This window comes from Nanorana parkeri, unplaced genomic scaffold (assembly GCF_000935625.1).
Source record: "Nanorana parkeri isolate BGI_ZX_2015 unplaced genomic scaffold, ASM93562v1 scaffold604, whole genome shotgun sequence".
Lineage (NCBI taxonomy): Eukaryota > Metazoa > Chordata > Amphibia > Anura > Dicroglossidae > Nanorana > Nanorana parkeri.
In genome coordinates, this window is record NW_017306872.1 from 835,563 (window position 1) to 857,078 (window position 21,516).

General features: G+C 38.1%; 1 protein-coding gene across 1 annotated transcript in view; it reads left to right on the forward strand.

The window, feature by feature from the left end:
- Positions 1-21,516, forward strand: part of CDH8 (cadherin 8) — a 360,027-nt gene that overhangs the window by 261,449 nt on the left and 77,062 nt on the right. Inside the window, exons 7-8 of the mRNA XM_018562829.1 lie at positions 13,468-13,721; positions 18,676-18,812. Of these exons, the coding sequence (XP_018418331.1) occupies positions 13,468-13,721; positions 18,676-18,812 (391 nt within the window). The remainder of the gene's footprint in view (positions 1-13,467; positions 13,722-18,675; positions 18,813-21,516) is intronic.

A 21,516-nucleotide genomic window follows, 5' to 3' on the forward strand; every position in this document is an offset into this window, starting at 1 on the left:
AAGTTTAGTGGAAAAAAAAAAGTGAAAAAAAATTAAGTCCCCCCTCCCCCAGATTTAAAGATATACCATAAAAAAGAATAAGAAAACAAAAAAAAATGTTTAAGTCCCCACCCATACATACACGCATGCAAACATGCGTCGGGGGCGCATACGTGCAAAAAAGACGATTGCGCCCATTACGCCGCACATGTTACATATCGCCGCGAACGTCGGAGTGAGAGCAATAATTGTAGGGCCATCAATCACTGATAATACTAAACTGATGAGCGGTAAAAGCTTTTAAAGCGTCGTCCATGGCCAATTTTGGGTACGGTAGTTTTCTGCGATTTCGCGGGTGCGCGCAATTTTAAATCTTGACATGTTTGGTGTCTATTTACCCGACGTGACCCGATCTTTTATATTTTACAAAAAAACTGGGTAATAATAAATGTTTCCTAACATAATGTTAAAAAAAACTTTTTTTCCCCCAAATTTTCTGTAATTTTTCCTAATTATAGTAAAAAATAAAAACCCCAGTGGTGATTAAATACCACCGAAATAAAGCTCTATCTGTCCCCAAAAAATGGTATAAAATGAATTTCAGTACAGCGCTGCATGACGGAATAAACGTCAGTCAAAGTACCGCAGCGCTGAATACTGAAAAATGGCCTGGCCAGGAAGGGGGTCTAAACACCTGGTCTTGAAGTGGTTAAAAAAGGAACGTGGAGCTTTAACTGACTGGGAAAGTGCTAGCAGCTAAGGGGAAAAAAAGGAAAAGAAATCTGAATAAAATGTCCTTATTATATAACAGGTGTAGACGTTTCCAGTAAACAGGCATGCAAGACAGTTAATATCTTTATTCTGCAATATGTTCCATGTAAGCCTGATATTTGCATATTCATTAGTTCAGGCATTTTTACAGCTCATTGTCTCTAGTCTGCAATATCCCGAAAATTTGGTGGATTAAAGCACATTAACTTACTCTCTTATGTGAGTCCCAACAGGGATTTATATGGTTGTTTTTTTTCTCTTCCCGTGTCCTCAGAACCTTGATGCGCATCATCAGGGCTCCTGCATGCAGGAAGAACCTTGTTCCATGTTTTTCGGAATGATCAAAGGTGTCCTACAATATGTTAGAGTATTTAAAATATTTTAAAGGTAATCCCAAGGGCGATATAAAAACATCAAATGATTACGTTATGCATTCATAAAGAATACATTTTTAAAGGAACTAGTGTAAGTCCCTAAATTTGTTGATATAAAATCCTTCTATATATCACCAGTAGGGGTAGGGGCAATCCGGTGAGCTGCAGTGCATTTGTGCTGACAAAGAACATGTTGACAGGTAGACAGAGCAGAGTGAGCAGAGAGACGTGCACATTGGGGCCTCCTTTTTTGCCCAATCGCAGAAAGGGGCACAGAGGTGACATGCTGTATTGCTTATCCACAGTAGAGAAAAATAAGGCCACCAGGCTGGCAATGTTTTAGGGCTGTGTAAATATAAGGACAGGATGAATAGAAAGAGAAATCCTTTGGCAGGCAAAACAGCTCCCCTATATGTGTATTTAGCCATTTTCTCTGAGTTAAGCTTTAAACACTGGTACATGGTATGTGTGTTGTTATTATTTATGTAATTATCCCAGCAATATGAAGAGTCAGCAGAGCTGGAAATTAGGCATATATAATTAACAGTATTTTTTCCTGCATGATCAAGCACCCTGTTTATACTACAAGGTAACTCCACAAATACATGATATTCATACGGCTTCAGGTGTTCTGTGTCTTCTAATTATTTGCCAACTTTTAACACACTAATATTATATAAATATATAGATATCAATCTATATCTATATATCTATAGATATATAGATATAGACATAGATATAGATCGATATCTATATATATCTATATATAGATATTGATCTATATCTATATATAGGGGTCTATTCCGAGTGAAAGACCGACCTGAAGCTGTTCGGCTATTCACTTCAGGCTGGTACGGCTGATTTCAGCAGTATATCGGCTGAAATCAGCCATACATCGGGTGGCTTCACGTGGCTTCGGGTCAGCCGAACATGCTCAGCAATCCTTCGGCTGCTTCGAGAATAGACCCTATAAATGGAATTTCATTTTAGTTTTCAATATAGTTTCATTTTAAATAGAAATCGGATGATTGAAAATTTCAGAAAACAAATATTTTGATTTGTTTTTATTTGGTCTCATTGGAATTTGGATGCAACTATGAATTTCCATCCAAATTTGCATTTGGAATCTAGTTGCCAAGAATGTTGTCAAAGTAGGGATTAAGAAATATACACAATGCATTTACGATGCCATACCATATGACAACACAGACTTCCTCACTGTCAACATCTCAAATCACTGAGACTTCTAGTCTGGCCTAAAGTAAATTTATGCCAAGGTCATGCACACTAACATATGAACATACAGTATTCTGAAGAAGCTGTATAAGCCCTTTAAAACAAACCCTCATTCAACTCTGTATCTACAGGTGTTATGAAGCAATTACAATGTATCTAAACCCAGTCCAATATTTAATCACTTGCAGCATACTAGTTCTTATATGTAGTGACTGCAGTAGTTTTTATTTTTATATTTGTTTCCCTTTACAGTATGTGTACCTGGCGATCTGGCAAAAAACACACCTGTCTTAGGCCCCGTTCACATATAGCGAATTGTCGCGCGATTTCCGCCGCGATATCGCGCATTTTTGCCACGCGATATCGCGAGAAGTCGCCGGCCAATGCTATTCAATGGAGCTGTCTTAACTCCATGCCGTGCGTCGCTCGTCGCGGTCGCAAGTCGCTTCTACTGGACCCTTTTTTCGGCGGATTTTGCTTTTTTCTATGGAGCCCGACGGAGAAGGTCGCGCTACCGTCGCTGGATCGTCGCTGGAACGTCGCCCCGAAAGTCGCGCAATCCCGGACTCCCAAAGGTATGTCGCTATATGTGAACGGGGTCTTAGGGTGGCTATGCTCACACCAACACTGTTTCTATGGAGGAGCAGCATAGCCACCCTTGAACAGCAGCATTGTCATCCTGTGGACAGGATAGTGCTAGACTGATTAGTAGATGTAAATTGACTTATGTAACTAACAAATTAAAATCAACTAACACTTTTTTAACCATTTACAGCAACAGTTTTTTTTATTGCTTTTAGGGTAAAGGTCCTAACTGTATAACTCCCTCTAACTACCATTATGCTGGAATGCTTGGCTTGATTAAAGAGCATGAAAAATCACAGACTTACTAGCTGGATCAATGGGTAATAAGTAGGGATGCACCAATAAACTTTTTTCGGCATCAAGTGCGAGTACCGATATTTGATCCGTGTTTCCTTAGTAATAAGACTGGGTTACAGTGTGAAAAACAAAACCTGCCAATGTTAATGCTAGTGGCAAACTGTATCATATGCCATTTTTGATTTTGCCCATAGTGCCACTTTAACATTTTCAAAGTTCACAAAACAGGCAATGAAATCTCAGCTTTTTTGTTAAATGAGAGCAGATCGTGGTAGGCTGCCAGCCCTCTGATATAAACAACCAGAAGTTGTTCCTAAACTGTTAACAATCAACTGAAACCCAACATGCGAGTTTTTGTTGTGATCTTTGTGATTGAATCACTTGTTATTAAACGCAACTAGAGAAGTCAGGGATGGCTTGCTTTAAAGCTATATTATAGTTTAAGAATATGTAAATTCCATATTATGGGCACAAGTTCACTTTAAGGGGACAAGCCCATGCATAGAAGCACATTTTGATAGCAGCATCAAGTATGGGACTGGGTGGGCGCTGGTGTACAAAACCGCCACCTAAAGGGTACAAGAAGCTAAATCTTATTCTTATTATAACTGACTGACTGGGCATTCATGTGACAGCTGTGTTAGAGAAATTAATAGATCAATTAGCATCAGAGCTTAAAAGTGGAGAAAGCTGCAGCTTGATGGACATCCCTTAGGAGAACTAAGTTCTTTTAAATAATTTCTCAAATAGTCTTTTGTGTTTTATTATTCTTTCAAGTTTAGAGTCACCGGTCGTGCCATTACATTTTGAAAACAACAACAGTTTTATTTCCTAGAGATGGTGCAGCGGTTGCTTATTTTTTATCTCCAGCCTCTTGGTGCTAATGATGACCTAGAGTAGTGTCAAGTCATTAAAATCTCACTACTCCCAGGGACACTTATTCTCTCACAGGAGGCAAGTGTGCCAAAGCCATTATTTTGCTAATATTTTGTTATAATTTTGTTGTCTTTAAGAGCTGCCTGGATGATTCAAAGCACTTTTGTGTTTCACTAAACACATTCCATTCCGTGCCAGCGACTGACAAATTAAATGAGAGAAAAAACTGGCAGGAGTTCCCACGTCTCTATAAAGAGTATTATTTCCTATTTACCATTACAATTGATTAAAAATGTCAAGAGTCAGTGCCTTCCTGGCTTCCTTGTATGGCCTCGGGCATACACTACTCATCTCTGTTCAGCAGTATAGAATGCCCTTTTCAGTCTGAGAAATAGCCTTTCCAATCAGAGTGTACTGTATTGACATATCCTATTAGAAAAGGTTATCCTTTAATTTTTTTTTGAAATATGGGTGGAGTTATGCACATTACATGTGATATGTTATCGTAGTGCAACTTTGAATCATGGGAGAACTGATTTATTGTATGGTAGTTCTAGGTGTGGGTAATATGGCAGATAAAAGAAGTGGATATAAGGGTACATAGGTTGTATGTATTTCATATGCGTGCTTAGCTGTTTGTTTAGACTTCATGTTTATCAAATCACTTTTGATGCGGGGGATGTTGCACCATTTAATACTCCCATAGCACTGCCCTCTAAACATAATTCCTAACTCTTAATCCTCACCCTGGCACATAAACAATTACTTAAAGGAGAACTATTTGGAGAGTAAAATGTACTTTTCCCAATATTTAGAGCCGGCGTATGACCCCGCAGGTGTCACCTGCCAGCTCTATAGATCGAGAGCTAAGTGATCACGAACTGCTGATCCCTCAGTTCACGGTCATCTTCCTTCGGAGAGTTGTAACTGTCAGTCACCACTATCTGCAGGGATTCCCCTTTCTGTTCCTCCAGTGCTAATTGGGGGGACATACTGGGGAGGAGGTAGGGACAGCTGGCTCAAGAGAGGCAAAGCCAGCTGTCAATCAGGCAGTGGAGTGGATCCTGACAATATTGTCAGGATCTTTCCTGGCTGAAATGCAGCTCTGTGCTATCACCAAATAGAGGGGCAGTAGCCTGCTAGATGCTGGCTTTGGGTCACAGCAGTACATATGTACTCCTTTGACCCAAAAAAGACTTTAGTTCTCTTTTAACTCTTAACTCAACCTAACACATAAACTATTACTTAACTTCTAAACCCTAATCCTACCACTAAACTGTAAGCCAATCACAGGGCAAAGCTCTTGCAGAACTTAGATGCATTGTCCTTCCATTGCTATCCTAAAAACACTCTGACACCCAGGCATTGTAATCTTTCCCTACTCTGCCCACAATGAAAAGGAGCTTTCATTGGACTGTAATGCATCTTTTTCTATAATGCATACTTTAAAAAAAAAAAAAAAGACTATTTCCTAACTTACTGTATGGAATAATATTTGCCAGGTAGAGGTAAGAAGTCATACCAAAACCAGCCAAAATTGAATCACCCAACTTTTTTTCTTTACTCAGTTTACCCAATTTACCAACTGGCAGCAGTTTGTGTCTCTTTCCTAAAAGGCTTTAACTAGGAAGTTACTCTATTGTAGCCTGATTTCCTGTTTATTTTTGATTTTACATCGAGGAATATGACTCCAACCTTTGTTTTTGCTATAGCCTTGCAAATTGGTTGATAGTGACAATTCTAGTAGAAAATGTCTCCACTGCAGTGTGTTTACAGTGAGACCCTATCTGGGAGCAACTGTGAATTAGCACAGCAGAGCTGGGTGGGTGGCTAACCTGATTACAGAAGACACAGGCATGCCAGCATGATATCCTATAATTCTAACCAGGAAGCAAAGATATGAAAAATGACCACACTAGCACCAGTCTGCTTCTGTGCTTGGCGTGATCAGATTGAAGAGAGAAGCAAGGGGGACTGGCAGGATCACCAGGGTTTCAAAGCAGATAAGGAAAAAGAACAGGCTTAATTTAAAAACTATATGAAAACACAGACACACACATATATATATATAGATATATAGATATATATATATCTATATATCTATATATATTATTACATTTTTGGGGTAACATTCACTTTATTGTTGTCTGTGTCCCAGCTGTAAAGACCATTGTCACTGTGACTGAAATTGAAGGAAATCCAACATTTTGAGTTGCACCAGAACAGAAATGAGGGGAAATTGTTCCAGTGACTACTGTCTAAATGGACATTTATTTCACTTTGGAGAGATTTTCTCCTACTTGATTTGTGTCTACAGAACAGGATTTGAAATCTCAACAATGGAACACAGATGACAAAAAATGACAGGGTTGTTAACCTGTTCCTACTATTTTAGAAATAAAAAATTGCTTTAATTGTACTCTAGGTCAAAATAACACATATTTAAGACTGCAACATAGAGTTCCATACATCTGGATCCCCTACCATTCTCACCATCCATAACTTATAATGTAACCTTACTATTGCTGCTGAATGTTCAATTTATTTGTATATTCACAATGTTAAACACACTCAGACAAAAATGAAACACTCTCTTTTATTGGCTGACTACAGGCAAGGAAATGTTGCCACCGATGTTTTGTAAGATCTTACACAACAATAGTCTTCATCATCATCTTCCACCAAAGCCTGAAATAGCACTTTTGAGATAGCAGCCTAAAAGTAAAGTAAAATATCTCATTTTATAACAACAGCTGGTAGCTGACAGCATGAGATATCAGCATGTGCTTTTTTTTCTGTGTTATATCTCAGTCTAGCACCACCCAGAGCTCCCATCAGATTCTCCACTTCTGCATAATAGAGATCAGGCATGTCCTCCACCCCTATACGACAGTGCTGTGACTTTGTAGCAGTCCCAGACAATATTTTAAGGATGAGGATGGTCTACCTGTTTGTACAGCTATTTTGCCGCAGTCCTGGAGTGTGAGATTTGTTTTCTGGTTGTGGTATGAGATGACAGCTTATGCTGTCAGATAACTGATGCTGTTGTTGTTTTCTAATGTTATTTTACCCGCAGGTTCACTTTAAATAACAAGATTCTTTGAAGCGCTTGGATAACAGCACTTTCCGGCACAGCATGGTTGCCGCCTCAACCTGTTAATTACTGAGATGTCAGAGTTATACAGGCTCTATTCTTAATAAATTTAGTGGAAATGGAATACTAGATGCAAAAGGATCAGGGAGACAGCAGTATCTGGATGTGATCGGTGTAGGTTACTTGGTAATGGAAAAAGAAAGGAAAAAGAATAGGCTATTTTAAAGATATAGTTAATAAGGGACTCTTTATATACAGTATGGTAATAGTGGAATCATGAAGAGAATTCCAAAGGAATGATTGATGCCTGAGAAAATTCTTGGAGCTGTGCACAGGAGGAAGTTGTGAGTTGCTAGAGATTAATATAAGGAGAAGTGGAGAAGACTTTTTGGGATATATTTGTGCTTAAAGTGGACCTTAACCCCTTTCTCTAAAAGGGGTTAGGCAGAAAGATTTGAGTAGGCCATTAATGCTTTATGGAAATGTCATGTTTATTGTAGTCCTGAGACAGGACTACAATAAACATGAAATTTCCATAAAGCATTAAGAGCCTACTCAAATCTTGCTGCTGCATTGTGTTGCATTAACAAACCTGCATTAACTCCTAGTGACTTATAGTTTACCTTTTACCCCTCCATACAAGGTTTGCTTTTAAATGTGGTCCCCCTCCCTCTTGCTGAAATGCCAAGAGTCCATTGATACCACATGCATTTGGCTGCATTTCTCAGTGCAGGCCCAATGCTTTGACAAGCTTAAATACATTTTTTGAACTGCATTGGTGAGCATGGGGTGAGAATAGAACATGCTGCACTGAAACCCAGCCCAACACACTGCAACACATTACAATGCATCATAGTGTTTCACAGTACACTGTTAATTTAAAAAAAAATATGCTTTTTGGCTCATTTTGGTGGATAAAAAATACACATGAATACAAGACAGTAGGGGGAATTTATCAAAACTGGAACATACAGAATCTAGAGCAGATGCCCATGGCAAACAACTAGCGTCTCTCTTCAGTTTTTTCAGTTAGGATTTGAAAATTATAGAGATACGCTGGTTGGCTGCCATGCACAGCTGCTTCAGATTTTGTAAGTTCTGATTGTGATAAATTGCACATCAACTCAAGTCTGTTTAGTACTTGTCATCATGTGCTAAACACAAAGCAAGTGGTGTGAAATCAGCCTAAATGAAATATAGAAAAAACTACCTGTAGGGAAAAAGTTAGATACTATGCTCACCTTTCCCCCCACTTCTCTAGTGCAGGGTGGTAACAAGATCGTGGGGATATGGTGAGTAATCCAAATCTTGCAAGAAGATTTTGTAGCCCATTGCTGGGAACATCTTCACAGCAAGATTTGGACTTCTCTACATTCCCATGGATCTTGCTGAGCATAAGATGACATCACTCTCACCCAGGATCTGAAGATGGAAGCTGAAAGAAAGCTAAGCATACTATCTAACTTTTATTCCCTACAGTTGTGTTTTGAAATTGCATTTATATATTCAGGAAGTGTGAGGGGGTCATATTTAATAAGCATACCTTGACTTTTGGTCGCTTTAAGGCAGACGATTAATTGTAATGAACTGCCAAGGCATCAGGGCACAGTCCAAAATAGATCAGCACCATTTTTTACAACACAGCCCACCACATCACATGGTGTGTGTATTACTTGTAATGTGCTGCGCTGCAATGTGGTTACATCGTAGGTGCATTGGTTAATGTGTTGGGGTGCCCTATAAAAAGTACCACATCACAGTACAGACATCACCACATTTTGTGGTAAGCTGCATTCTGCACTGCATAGTTATAAATGGGCCCTTTAAAGTTCATAATTGGAAGTACTTTTCTAACATCATCTTTTACATTATGAATGTTGTTGCATACAGCTAAAGAATACTAAACTCTGGGTGTTCTTTAATCACTTAAAGTGACCCACTTTCATCACCATGAAATATTCTTCCAGTCTACATTTAACCTCAGCTACTGAATGTTTGATGTCATATTTTACAAGCCATTCAGAAGCAATAACAGTGGCACCACATTGCAGGAAGTGGTGATTGATAAGATGTCCTCTATGTCTTTGTCAAATATAACAACTATGTTTCAATATATGAAATAAAGTTTCTTGACAGCCTGAAACATCCTCCTATATTAGACAATTTGAGAAGCTGTTTGACAGGTGATGGGAGATTGACATTTCTCATTAAAATATGCACATGCTATTAACTTCCCTTTAATTCCCCTTGTTTCTCGTGTCATCTGTTCCTCACAGATTAGCAAATTGTTGTGGGAATGAAAATATGCATATAAAACAGCTTAACAAATTATGGATCTGATGCATTTACTAAAATGATCAGAAAAAATGTACAGTAATTAAAGTATGTTAAAAGACTGGATTATATGCTGGGTTTTTGCAGTCCCCATACTGCACACATGATTCTGCTGTGATCAGATGCTGACCTTTTATATAGTGTGAGGGGCTTACGGAAGAGTATTTAGAGAAGTGCTCTAAATCAGCCTTTCTCAACTAGGGAGCTGTGGCATCCTGTGGTGCCTCCTGGCTTTGTCAGGGGTGCCTCCAAATTTGCACACAGTATCTTGCAATTCCATGGTGCAGCAACCTGGCCACTGACGCTGTGGAAATGCATGATGGCAATTCACTGCAGACTGCATCCAGGACTTGCTCCAGAATTCAGTAGAGGACAGAATTTTGGCTCCATCCAGACCTGCTCCACCTACCACCTTCTGTCATGTTGACACACACACACTGTGATGAAAAAAAAAAGGAAAACACATGTCATGTATATTTTGTGTTTTTCCTTTTAGACAGAGGTACCTTGAGATTTTGTATTCCTTTAAAGGTTTCTGTAACTGAAGGTTGAGAAACTCTGCTCTATATGCTCTCACTGAGGGATTTATTTATTTATATTGATTTATTGTTTATTTATCTGTCATCTTTTATTATTTAATATATACAGTATATTAGTTTACATATCATTTTTATATGCATTATTTTCTAGCTATTTTTAATATGTATTGTAACTCCTGTGGTTTTAAGTTCTATGTGACCTTTTAAGACCTAGTTGTTCTTTTCTTTAGACAGATCATTTTGAGCATAGATACCCCAGTTAATATTTTCATCACTTTCAGCCATGTTTTATATCACATTATGGCCCCCAAGAATGCAATTTCTTCTAATTTATCCTGATCAGCACTGTGCGGGTGTCTGTGTAATTCGCATGTGTAATTCAGGTGAGCATACGGCCGCATACTCCAATAGAGAAGAAGAGGCTGCTGCGTGCAAATCACACACAGCACCTGTCCTTCCCGTGAGAGGGACGATTCGGCCATGTACACCGTACGGGTCTGTACGGGCTGACAGTTAGCTGTGCGAATGAGGCCTTAGAAAAAGATTGGCCTTGAGTTGACATCAACAATTGTCAGCATAGGAGTAAAATGTTGTTTTTGTTTTGTTTAAATTTTTGTAGAGTAATTATAATATTACTAAAAAAACCCATTGGAAACTGCACAATTGTTCAGTCATGGATGTCTGTATAAATGTTTGAGACTGCAACATCCATATTTTAAAAATGCAATTTTTTTCACCTCCCCAAAAATCATGCAGAGGCAAAAAAACTGACCATGAACCGGAATTTAAAGGAACATACTCTCAAAGATGAAAGTGTAAAAAAATCAAACTGGGACAATTGATCACCGATATCCATCTATCATTGGCATTGTAAACTCTAATTTGTTTAAAAAACCTTACTTGGCAGTCATTGAAAGATGTAAAAAAAAAATGTTCTTTAATGTCTTTAAGAGCTTAGAGTAAATTTGATCTGCTACACAGGCTCCAGAGACCCACATTAAATTCTTACATTTAAAAAATGTAATTAAAATAAGAGCAAATAAAATGAGTACAACAAAGTAAAAGAAAAAAGAGAAATTCTTGTTATGCTGAAAATTAAATTCTGTGGGAGTACATTAACATAAAAAGAAAAAACACAGAAAAAGGAACTAAAAACAGATTAGAAATACAAATATTCTAAGCGTGCTAAAAGTAAATTGTGTGGGAGTACATTACATTATCTGCTTATAATATACTAACAAAAATGATTTCTAAAATGTCCTGTAAAACTGTAGAAACAATGAAATCTTAAGAAAGGTCGTCATTAGAATTTGTTTTAAAACCTCAATAAAGAAAGCACTATGCCATTAAATAGTAAAGCGCTAATAAATAAAGGTTTATTGTAATGCATAATACTAACTTAACAGCACATAGTCTCTTGTACTTTATGCATTGTCGAAGAAATGTTAAATTATTTATCGTACCTGAAGGCTGTATTAGAAATCCCCTATTATATGAAAAAATGGAGCTACCATTTTAAAGGGGTCTATTTATCAATGTTTCCACAACTTTTGCTCAAGATTCATATAGTTTCACATAAGATGCCATCAAAAACATGTGTGAATCTTGGGTGAACATGCCTACAACATGCCTGGTGATCCTGCCAGAAATTCAGTTTGTATGCAGCGCCCTCTTGTGGCATGACAAAATTGATACTTCAGCATTTAAATAGTGATCAACGTTGTATCCATTGAGTCTATAATTTGTGGCTATAATGCTGAAATATGTGCCATTATAACACGTGTCACCAAAAAACACTTCCTCTAAATTGCATGATATTATGCCTTGTTGCTGTTAGACATCATTCCAGAGCTCCTGTATGGTCAGGTTGAGGAGCAGAGGGGACAGCCTTGTATAAAACTCCCCCTGTACATACTTTTACTACTAATGGGAGTTGTAGTTTCCAAGCTGCCCACATGACATGCATGTGATTGTGTAATTCATTGGTTCTCAATTGGTGGGACATGACCCAAAAGTGGGTCATGACTCCATGTTCAGCGGGTCGCCACATGCCTAGGTGACACACTCCTCAACCTCCCCCTAGCACAGCACCATCAGTTCTCACGCCAAGCAGCCACTCAAAATGTGCTGCCTGGTGCTGAGTGTCAGCTTGAGGTGAGGTTGGGTGGGCAGGTGATATGGCCACGAGGGAGCTCCCTCCATATGTGCATTGTTTACAGCTCCCTCACATGCCCTCTAGTAGTGCCTGGACTGACATCACATTTGGCTCCTGGCGCCTCTACAGGACGTGCAAGGGAGATGTACAAACAATGCACATATGGATGGAGCTCCATCACAGCACAGCAGCCCACCCTGGACCCCAAGCTGAGGATCCACTCCAGTTATCGTAAGTTAGGGAGACTGGGTGAATCTTAAAACATAGAAAAAGAATATAATTTGTTTGTTGGAGTGTGTGTGTGTGAGAATGTCTGAGTGTGTTTGCAGTGTGACTTAATGACCAAGGACAAATGTGGGTCCTGAGGTTATACAGGTTGAGAACCACTGGTTTAATATATCTCTAGAAGTTACCATTACAAAACTATATTTTTATGTGCAGATTGCATATAGGCACATGAGTTAGCTGCATTTTCCTAATACACATGATTTCCTTTCTCCTCAGTATTGTTGTACAGTGACTGCATTTTACTGCTCTTTACAGCTCCATGTCTCCATGAAAGTCTGTGGGCCAGCATTGACCCATAATGGTTTATTGACCATAAAAACCATCTCTAGATGACTTGTCTTGCAGACAGTTTTATCTAAGAAGTCATTCTTTAAGGATGCTGATTGCACTATTTGATAGATGGTCACTAGAGAGAGACTCTAAAAAACAGTATATGAAATGCCATCGTGAAATATGGTACAGCAAGAGAGTAAAATGTGAGAGCCATATGAAAACTTACTTTCAGGAAAACTTTACAATAATATCTCAAAATGTGTGCTGACTGAAAATACACTCCAGATTCCATTTAGGAAAGGAATGCTTGACTTTGCTGCAGTATTGTAATCACTGAGCAGGTTTTATGATGTATCTCATGTGAAATCCTGGTGATCAAGCCTCAGAAAAAGAACATTTTGTGACTCTTGAATTAAAAGAGAAAGGTAAAAAGGACAGGGAACAAAAAGATTGACTTCACTGAGGTAACATAATAAACAGATATCAATAAATGCCCACACAATTTACAGGCTCAGCCTGAGCGAGTGGATGGCTTACACTGTGGTTGCATTAAAGCTCAGTCAATGTGCTTAAATGAACATAACTTTCATCCATCAGCATTAAATTCATTTGTTCTTGCTTCTGTGGTCATTAGTGAAAAGCATTTATCTTTGTCATTCTTAACAGCCTCTGGACTTCGAGAGCAAAAAATCCTATACACTGAAGGTAGAGGCAGTCAATATTCATATTGATCCGCTTTTCATCAGCGCGGTACCCTTCAAAGACACCGCAACGGTTAAAGTAACGGTGGAGGATTCCGATGAGCCCCCTGTCTTTTCATCGCCTAGTTATCTGCTGGAGGTGCACGAGAACGCGGCCATAAATGGTGTCATTGGCCAGGTGACAGCGAGAGACCCCGATTCAACAGCAAGTTCTATAAGGTAAGGCATCTAATGAGATTTGGGTCATGAACCTTTTAACTGGCATTAATGTTGTGTCACTGTCATGCTGCTTCTAGGAGCACAATGAAGTTTCTAGCACATCAAGGCTCTCAGGTATTTGATAACACTATTTGAAGAAATCCTGCTTTTCTTTTAGACCTCCCCGAGTCACATTATGTCATGTGCCTACTTCATAAAATGAGTGCCTGCGCACTTCTTCCAGTTGACCACAGCATTGGCAGGTTCCATTAAAGTTCTTCAATAACATAATTACGTATTTTCTCATTTGATCACATCTGCTTTTTTAAACCCTAAACCCTAAGAGTCTTGTTTCTGTGATGTATCAAAACCCAATAACATATGTGAAATGGTTTGTAGCTTACCAGTTCTTATATATAGGCCTTCATAATTTTTCTTATTTTAGGCTTTCTTTCCTTAAAGGGTTATTAAACCCTCAGTTTTGTGCATATATCTACTGCTAGCAAGCAGTAGATATATGCAAAAACGTAAAAAAAAAAAAAAAAAAACCTTTCAAACAGGTTTAAACTTACCTGTGTCTTCACTGCGAGCTACCGTCTGAAAATCTGAAAATTCTCATACTGTTATCATGGGTTACGTCCCTCAAGGAGTACATCCCCCATTTTTTCAATTGTATATCAAAAGCAATTCCTACTCCTACTGGTCTAGGACTACCAGATACTGTATCTATCTCAGATATGTTACACCAGATATATATATATATATATATATATTGTATATATTTGTACCTAAATTATATGTGTGCAGTGTTGTTTATTTGACATAAGCATTTTCCTAGATTCTGGCTCATCAAAAAGCTGTACTAACTTTTAAACCAAACAGACAGCATCAAAATAGAACCCTTATGTCTGTTTTGGAGGCATGCTTTGTGTTGATGGCTAAACATATACTCACTGGTTTAATATTAAAGCTGAAGAAACTGGTTAGTTTTCACAGTACATTCCCAAAACATATGCTATCAGTTCATCTGCATTAGAAAGTGTGAAACATGACATATGTCTAATATATTTCACTTGATAGTCCCAATGATTGAGTATATATAATCAGCATTAATCTGACATGCACGTATGCTTGTTTTTCCTTTTCACATTATCATTTTATAGATGTTTTCACAGAATGGACACACTTTTGTAGGCAAGCTTTCATTAACATGTACTCTTGGTAACTGCTGCTCATCATCAGTTGGAGGTTGTAAGGAAGCAAGGTCGCCCTTGGTGGGGGCAATGATGTGCAATGATGTGCAGGAATCTGTGACATCCACCAGAAACTGAAAGGCTTACAGAGAATTTCCATAAAAAAAGTTAAACATTTTCTGCAGGCTTTGTGAAATATAACACCAACTCTAAAAGCAATTTAAGTTAAAAGCAATTGATTATTTGGGAAAGGGCTAATAAGAAACATATTAAATTAATCAGATGTCTATGGCCAAATTTGTTTTAAAGGCTGGTTCCATCCAGAGAGATGTCACACTTTTAAAGTTTCCTCTCCAGAATTTCCTGTTCCTTCCTGAGGTTATAACCACTATAAAGTCAACTGATGGCACCACACTATCTCCCAAACATGCAGCATATACCGTATTTGCCGGCGTATAAGACGGCTGGGCGTATAAGACGACCCCCCACTTTTTGTGTAAAAATATAGGTTTTGGGCTATACTCGTCGTATAAGACGAGTATAGCCCAAAACAATGTTTAAATGCACTTACTAACCTCCTTGGCGGTATTCCCGAGTGTGGCTCGGGGTTAATTTTCAGTACCATAAGTGTTAACCCCGAGCCACACTCGGTATTACAGTCTCTTACCTTGTCCAGGATCCCAGCGGCGTCCTCCGTCTTCCGTCCTTCAGCTACTACCGCGCTGAGCCAATCACAGCAGGCTTTGTATACTTTAATACAAAGCCTGTATTTACTAAATACAAAGCCTGCCGTGATTGGCTCAGCGCGGTATACTGTATGTAGCCGAAGCTACATACAGTATACCGAAGTATACCCGGCGTATAAGACGACCCCTGATTTTCGGGCGATTTTTTTGGGTCTCAAACCCCGTCTTATACGCCGGCAAATACGGTACATATAACTGGGAAATCCCTCTATAACAATATGGCCTTATTATGACCTTATTTGAAGTGGCTCAGCCCATACTACTAATGGTTAGCTCAGAAATGGAGCTTCTGGGAGCCATAGAAGATAGAAGAGTTATTTAAACTATTTCCACTATATGGTGAAGTTGACAATCAGAAAATGTTAATAAATAGTATCAAACACTTATGATATTTTAGCCATCATTTGGGCCGTACTACTATGGGGTGATTGCCGAGCATAACCTTAACCAAGTATGTGACATTTACATTGATGCATTGTGACAGCATGCCCCACCAATGTGGAAGTGTGTAAAGAACCATTCAAAATGGGGCAGCCTTTCCTTCCTAACATGTGAAGGGAATTTGACAGATCGAAAATACTGCTCAGAGAATATAAATCTAATATTTTGCTAATGGTTACCACTGATGGCTTGAGGTTCTCATCAGCTAATGGGTTCTGCCCCCTGAGATGACAGCACTTTAGTTATGAGAGTGCCTCACTATCTCCACTAGTTGAGATGTGATCACAGGAGCACATAAAAAACATAAGAAGACAATAATTAATTCAGCAGAGCTCCAAGAAAATAGGTTAAAAAAGTTAAAAGTGAACATGTAGCCAGAGGGAACACATTCAAGTATTTATATATTCATAGCAAGCAGTAATTTAGCTTAAAGACAGGCCGCCACTGACCTTCGTAGCCCCAGTCTCAGTGAAGAAATTCATCCTCAAAGTGCACAGCAGAAGCATAGAAACAATTCACCTCATTCTCTCAGAATTTCAGATCCCCTCCCAGCAGCAACACAGCAGCCATTTTCAGCTTTCTTATTTCTAGTGTAAACACAGAACAGGAGCTCTGGAAGGGGAACCAGGGTGAGCTAAGCTATCTAAGAGAACAACTTGAAGGACTTAAGTGCCTCTGCTGTGAAATTTAAGAATGAATTGCTCCACTGTGCCTGCAGCTGTAGAGATTAGTGAGGGCTTGGTTTAAAGATGATTTACTGTTTGTTAAGAATTTGTAAATACTTAAATGCCTATAGCTTGGCTACAATACAAATACATATATGTGAATTATTTCATCAGGCAAAATAGCTGTAATTCTGTTTAACTAGTCGGGTGATTTTCTACATCTATGCTGCAATGCATTGCCCCAGGAAGGGGTACATCTGTTTCCTATTTCAGTTTTGCAGCCTTGTATATCTAACTCTCAGAGCAGATGACAGATATTTGGTCTTTTCCCTGAGTAAAATGTTCAAGCGAAAAGCTGGAAAATCAAATCTGAAAAAATATGACACACATTTCTAAATGAAAGTTGATTCATCCAGCTTCTTGGCAATTCTTTCAGTTTTGTGTTTTAATCCCACAAGAACATAAATTAATTGAATGAGAGAGTGGAATTCAATAAAGTATTTGTGCTCACCTTATAACAGTGAGTTTACAGTTGAATGGATTGTGTCCTGGGTAGTTTTCAGCTGGTCCCATTGGTCTGCCTTGTTAAATCTACACCTGAGGCTGTTGGTGCCCTCTCAAGTGTCTTAATCAAGAAAAACTGGAGCGCTGACCTGGTCCTTAAAAAGGTGTTTGATCTCACTTTGATTGTTGGCTACAGACACACAACCAGGAATGAAGGACATCTCTGAAGACTGCTCAGTTACAAGTTGTATCTAGGCACAGATTAGTCTTACTGCATAGTGTTCTACATTTTGCTTTCGTATAGGATTTTGTAGATATTTACTGCTTGGTTACTAAAAATATTTGAAGTGCATCTGTCACTTTGTAGTAAAGAATACTATGCTTGTAGCTGTTATTTTTTAGGCATGTGCTGGGTCAGTTTGATTTAACCCATAGCAGTATATATTTACCATAGTTTCTATTTGTGCTGAGTGAATTTAATTGTTGTTTTTTTTACTTTTACTTTAGATGTTTTATTTTACTTTTTTTTTTTTACAGGCTGTATTTCATTCTGTGAAATAAAGGGGTTAATGAGGGGCCATTATTTACAACAGGTCTAAGATAGTTGAAAGAAGCTTTAGTAACTCTTTGGGGCCATTTGAAGCCCATCACACAATTAAAAATTACCAAAACCACATTAAGTTCACCTTTGACATTGACTCCAATGCACCCACATTTCCTAATTTTTGATGACATGTTTAGGGATATTACATCTCTCAGTTTCACTCATCTCTATTTATTGATTTGGTCTATATATAAACTATAGAAGCGGTATCTTGCTACTTAAATGCTCAGAATAGAAAGGAGGTATTTAGAGTTTTCTCATAACCAAAATATTGGTTTAGTTGGACTGACACTTTACCAGAGTACCTTTAAACTTGGTGACCTCCATGAACCTTTTCTTCTTTTGACGTAATTAGTTTGATTCACATCCAAAATGAAGTGTCCCTGTTATTAGTATGCTTGCTTTTTGATGCAAGCAAACTAAGATGTTCTCCTGCATTAAAATATGAATTAATCTAAATCTACAAATAAATCACAGCTTTAAATACAATACCACAGAGACATGAGTGTAATCTGTGTGCATGGCATGGTGCTGACTTGATATATTATATCACGATAAATGTCGGAGATTGCATATTTATAGCTTGATTAATAGTGGGTTTTAAACATGTCATCAGCTGAACTTGAAGTAAGATCATAATTTCCTTACTGAGTACATCTATTTATCACATTATGGTTGATTTACTACTGAGTAACATATGGTAATACTGGGTAAAGAGATTACACTATTTTTGAACTTTTCTTGTAAGTGTTACTAAGTAAACAGAATATGGTATTTAAAATATACAGATGAGTGATGGAGAAAAACAATTATATGTTACAGGTTTTCCATCGATCGCAATACAGATCTTGACCGACAGTTTAACATTAATGCGGATGATGGCAAAATAACATTGGCCACTGCACTCGATCGGGAGAAGAATATGTGGCATAACATCACAGTGGTAGCTACAGAAACCAGTGAGTATACAAAATATTTACAATATTGTACCTCTGAAATTGAGCTAGTGGGAATGTATACACCCCAGACATTAAAATACCAATATTAAATCCATATCAGTCAAAACAAGACACGTGATGTATTGATATGCTCCTCTAGAAGAGAGTTTCCAAATTGTTCCACTTTTATGATCAGCGGACATTAAAGCCTAGATGACCAGACCAAATGTAGTAGTGTCAGTATGCATCAATTATCTTGACTGTAACTCTATGGCATCCTTGCCTACCTATGTAATTTAAAAAATGTCAATCACATAAAACGCTTTTGTTTGTTATACTGTTTTAATTCTTTGCTTAGGGTCTTTTTTATAGATAACAAATCAAAACTAATAAATGTTTGTAATTTTCTTATGTATTGCAGTTTTTAATTTTTTTTAAACTTTTGAAATTATTTTAACCACACTCTTGAATGCGGGTAGGCGTTTTAAAAAAGCCTTTCCCCACTTCACGCACTCTGCTTGCGCATGAGCCAGAAAATGCCTGCAATTTAAACATCCTTCGATGGCTTTTTACATGCAAGCTTTCGGGCGACTTTTTTTTAGAAAATGTTTAAAAAAATTAGTCACATAAAAAAGTTATAGTCAAAACATGTGTCGGGTACGCAAACAACCAAACAGCATTGTACCGCACAAGTTACATATCATCGTGAATGTCGGAGTGTGAGCAATAATTCTAGGGATAATCACTGATAACGCTGAACTGATGTAAAAGTTTTTAAAGCATCCCCTATGGCCAATTTTGAGTATGATTGTTTCTTTGTGAATTTGCAGGCACATGCAATTTTAAGGTTTGACATGTTTGATGTCTATTTACCTGACGTGACCATCATTCTGAGCCTGATGAAGGGGACCCTGTGAGGCCCACAAGTGTGTGTTATAAAATGGATTTATTTCATGTTTAATGGTGTGCTGGTGATGTTCCTGGACTGTATTTACCTGACCTGAACCTACCCTTTATATTTTACCACAAAACAGGGCTGTCTTGGAACTTTAAAACTACACTGATGTTGGCTACTAGTTTTATAACAAAATATAAATCAACACTCTCTTAGAATTGGGCTTTGTGCTGTGGAACAAGAATTCATAGCTTGTGTTTGCATTAAGGTTTTTTTTTCAGATCTCTGAAAACTGTAACCTCTTAGCACATCTGCACAAGGTTTACCTATTTTCTGTACTCCTTGCTATTTTTGTACTTAGAGGAATAGTGAGGCTACTTAAAATGCTAGTTGCCTTGCTGTCTCTGACTGACATACATTCTCAAATACTGGCATGGAGCAAGCATGCAGGTCAGGAAAGTTCAAATATAGTCAGCATATTGCAAAGTACTGCAGCCTTTGATTCCACATAACAGTCAGGGTAATCGTATATTCAGAAGGAGAGGTCAGCAATAGAAGACTAAATTCTTCAATGGCAATTATTAGTGTGTGTGTGTGTGTGTGTTATTCCCCTTTTCTTCCTGAAAGTGAGAGGAAAGCTCTAAAATAAGAGGGCTTTTTATTTTGGATTTCTCATTACTTTCTGTTTTGGCAGACAGTAATAAAAGCTTGGCATGGGCTCTAACTCTTTCCCACTCCATCCAAAAAAATACAATGTTTTGGATGTCGATGCACTGTTCACTGTTTACTTTATAGGGGCTATTTAGTAAGGGACGATGTATGTGTACTTACTTTTAGTGATGGGTACTCACTAGGGTTGCACAGATACCAAGTACAATACTCGGTACAAGTACGAGTACATATACCAATACTTTTGAGCTTCAAGACTACACTAGAGAAAAATTCAAAAATTAGGAGGCAGCTGTCGTGTAAGGAGCACATGGAGCTCCTGGGATTTGTACATCTCTTTTTAATGCACAATTTTGTTTTTATAAATATAAATAAAGGGATGCACAGGTACCAGTTTTGCGAGTATGAGTACTGGTACTTGCCGAGTACTTACAAGTACGAGTACTGATACATTTTTGTTTATTGTCATGTGACAGTTTTTCTAAAACAATACAGACTAATGATTTCAGGACAGTGGTGGAGCGCCAGAGCCAGGTCCCAGCTGCAACCGCTGCAACCCTGGTAGTTTTCATGAAAATGCCAAGTATCTGCACTGGTACTCAAAATGTATCTGTGCATCCCTAGTACTCACTTTTAGTGATGGGCCTCTTTGTTCGGTTCAAATTCGACTTTAGAACATGGAAAAAGTTTGAATTTGAACTCAAACTCAATGAATGTCTTTTGGACCCGAACTTGGAAAATCAAGTGTCCCCTTTTTGAAGGCTTATATGCAAGTTAATGGCCATAAAAAAGGGTATGAGGATTTGGCTACTGCCCTGGGGGACATGTATCAATGGAAAAAAACACTTTTAAAAAGTACAGTTTTTAAAGGAGCAGTGATTTTAACATTGCTTAAAGTGGAACAATAAAAATGAAAAATGCCTTTAAATATCGTGACTGGGGGGTCCCCTTAAACTGCCTGTAAAGTGGCACATCTGTACGATGTATAGAATCTGCTGCAGCAAGACTGCCATTTATTTTTTTAAAAGATGACATTTATAAAGAAAAAAAAAGCATGCCGTTCCCCCTCCCAAACAATACCAGACCCTTTAGGTCTGGAAGGAATGTTAGGAGGGACCCCATTTTTTTAAAAAAGTGTGGGGTTCCCCCCAAAAGTCATAC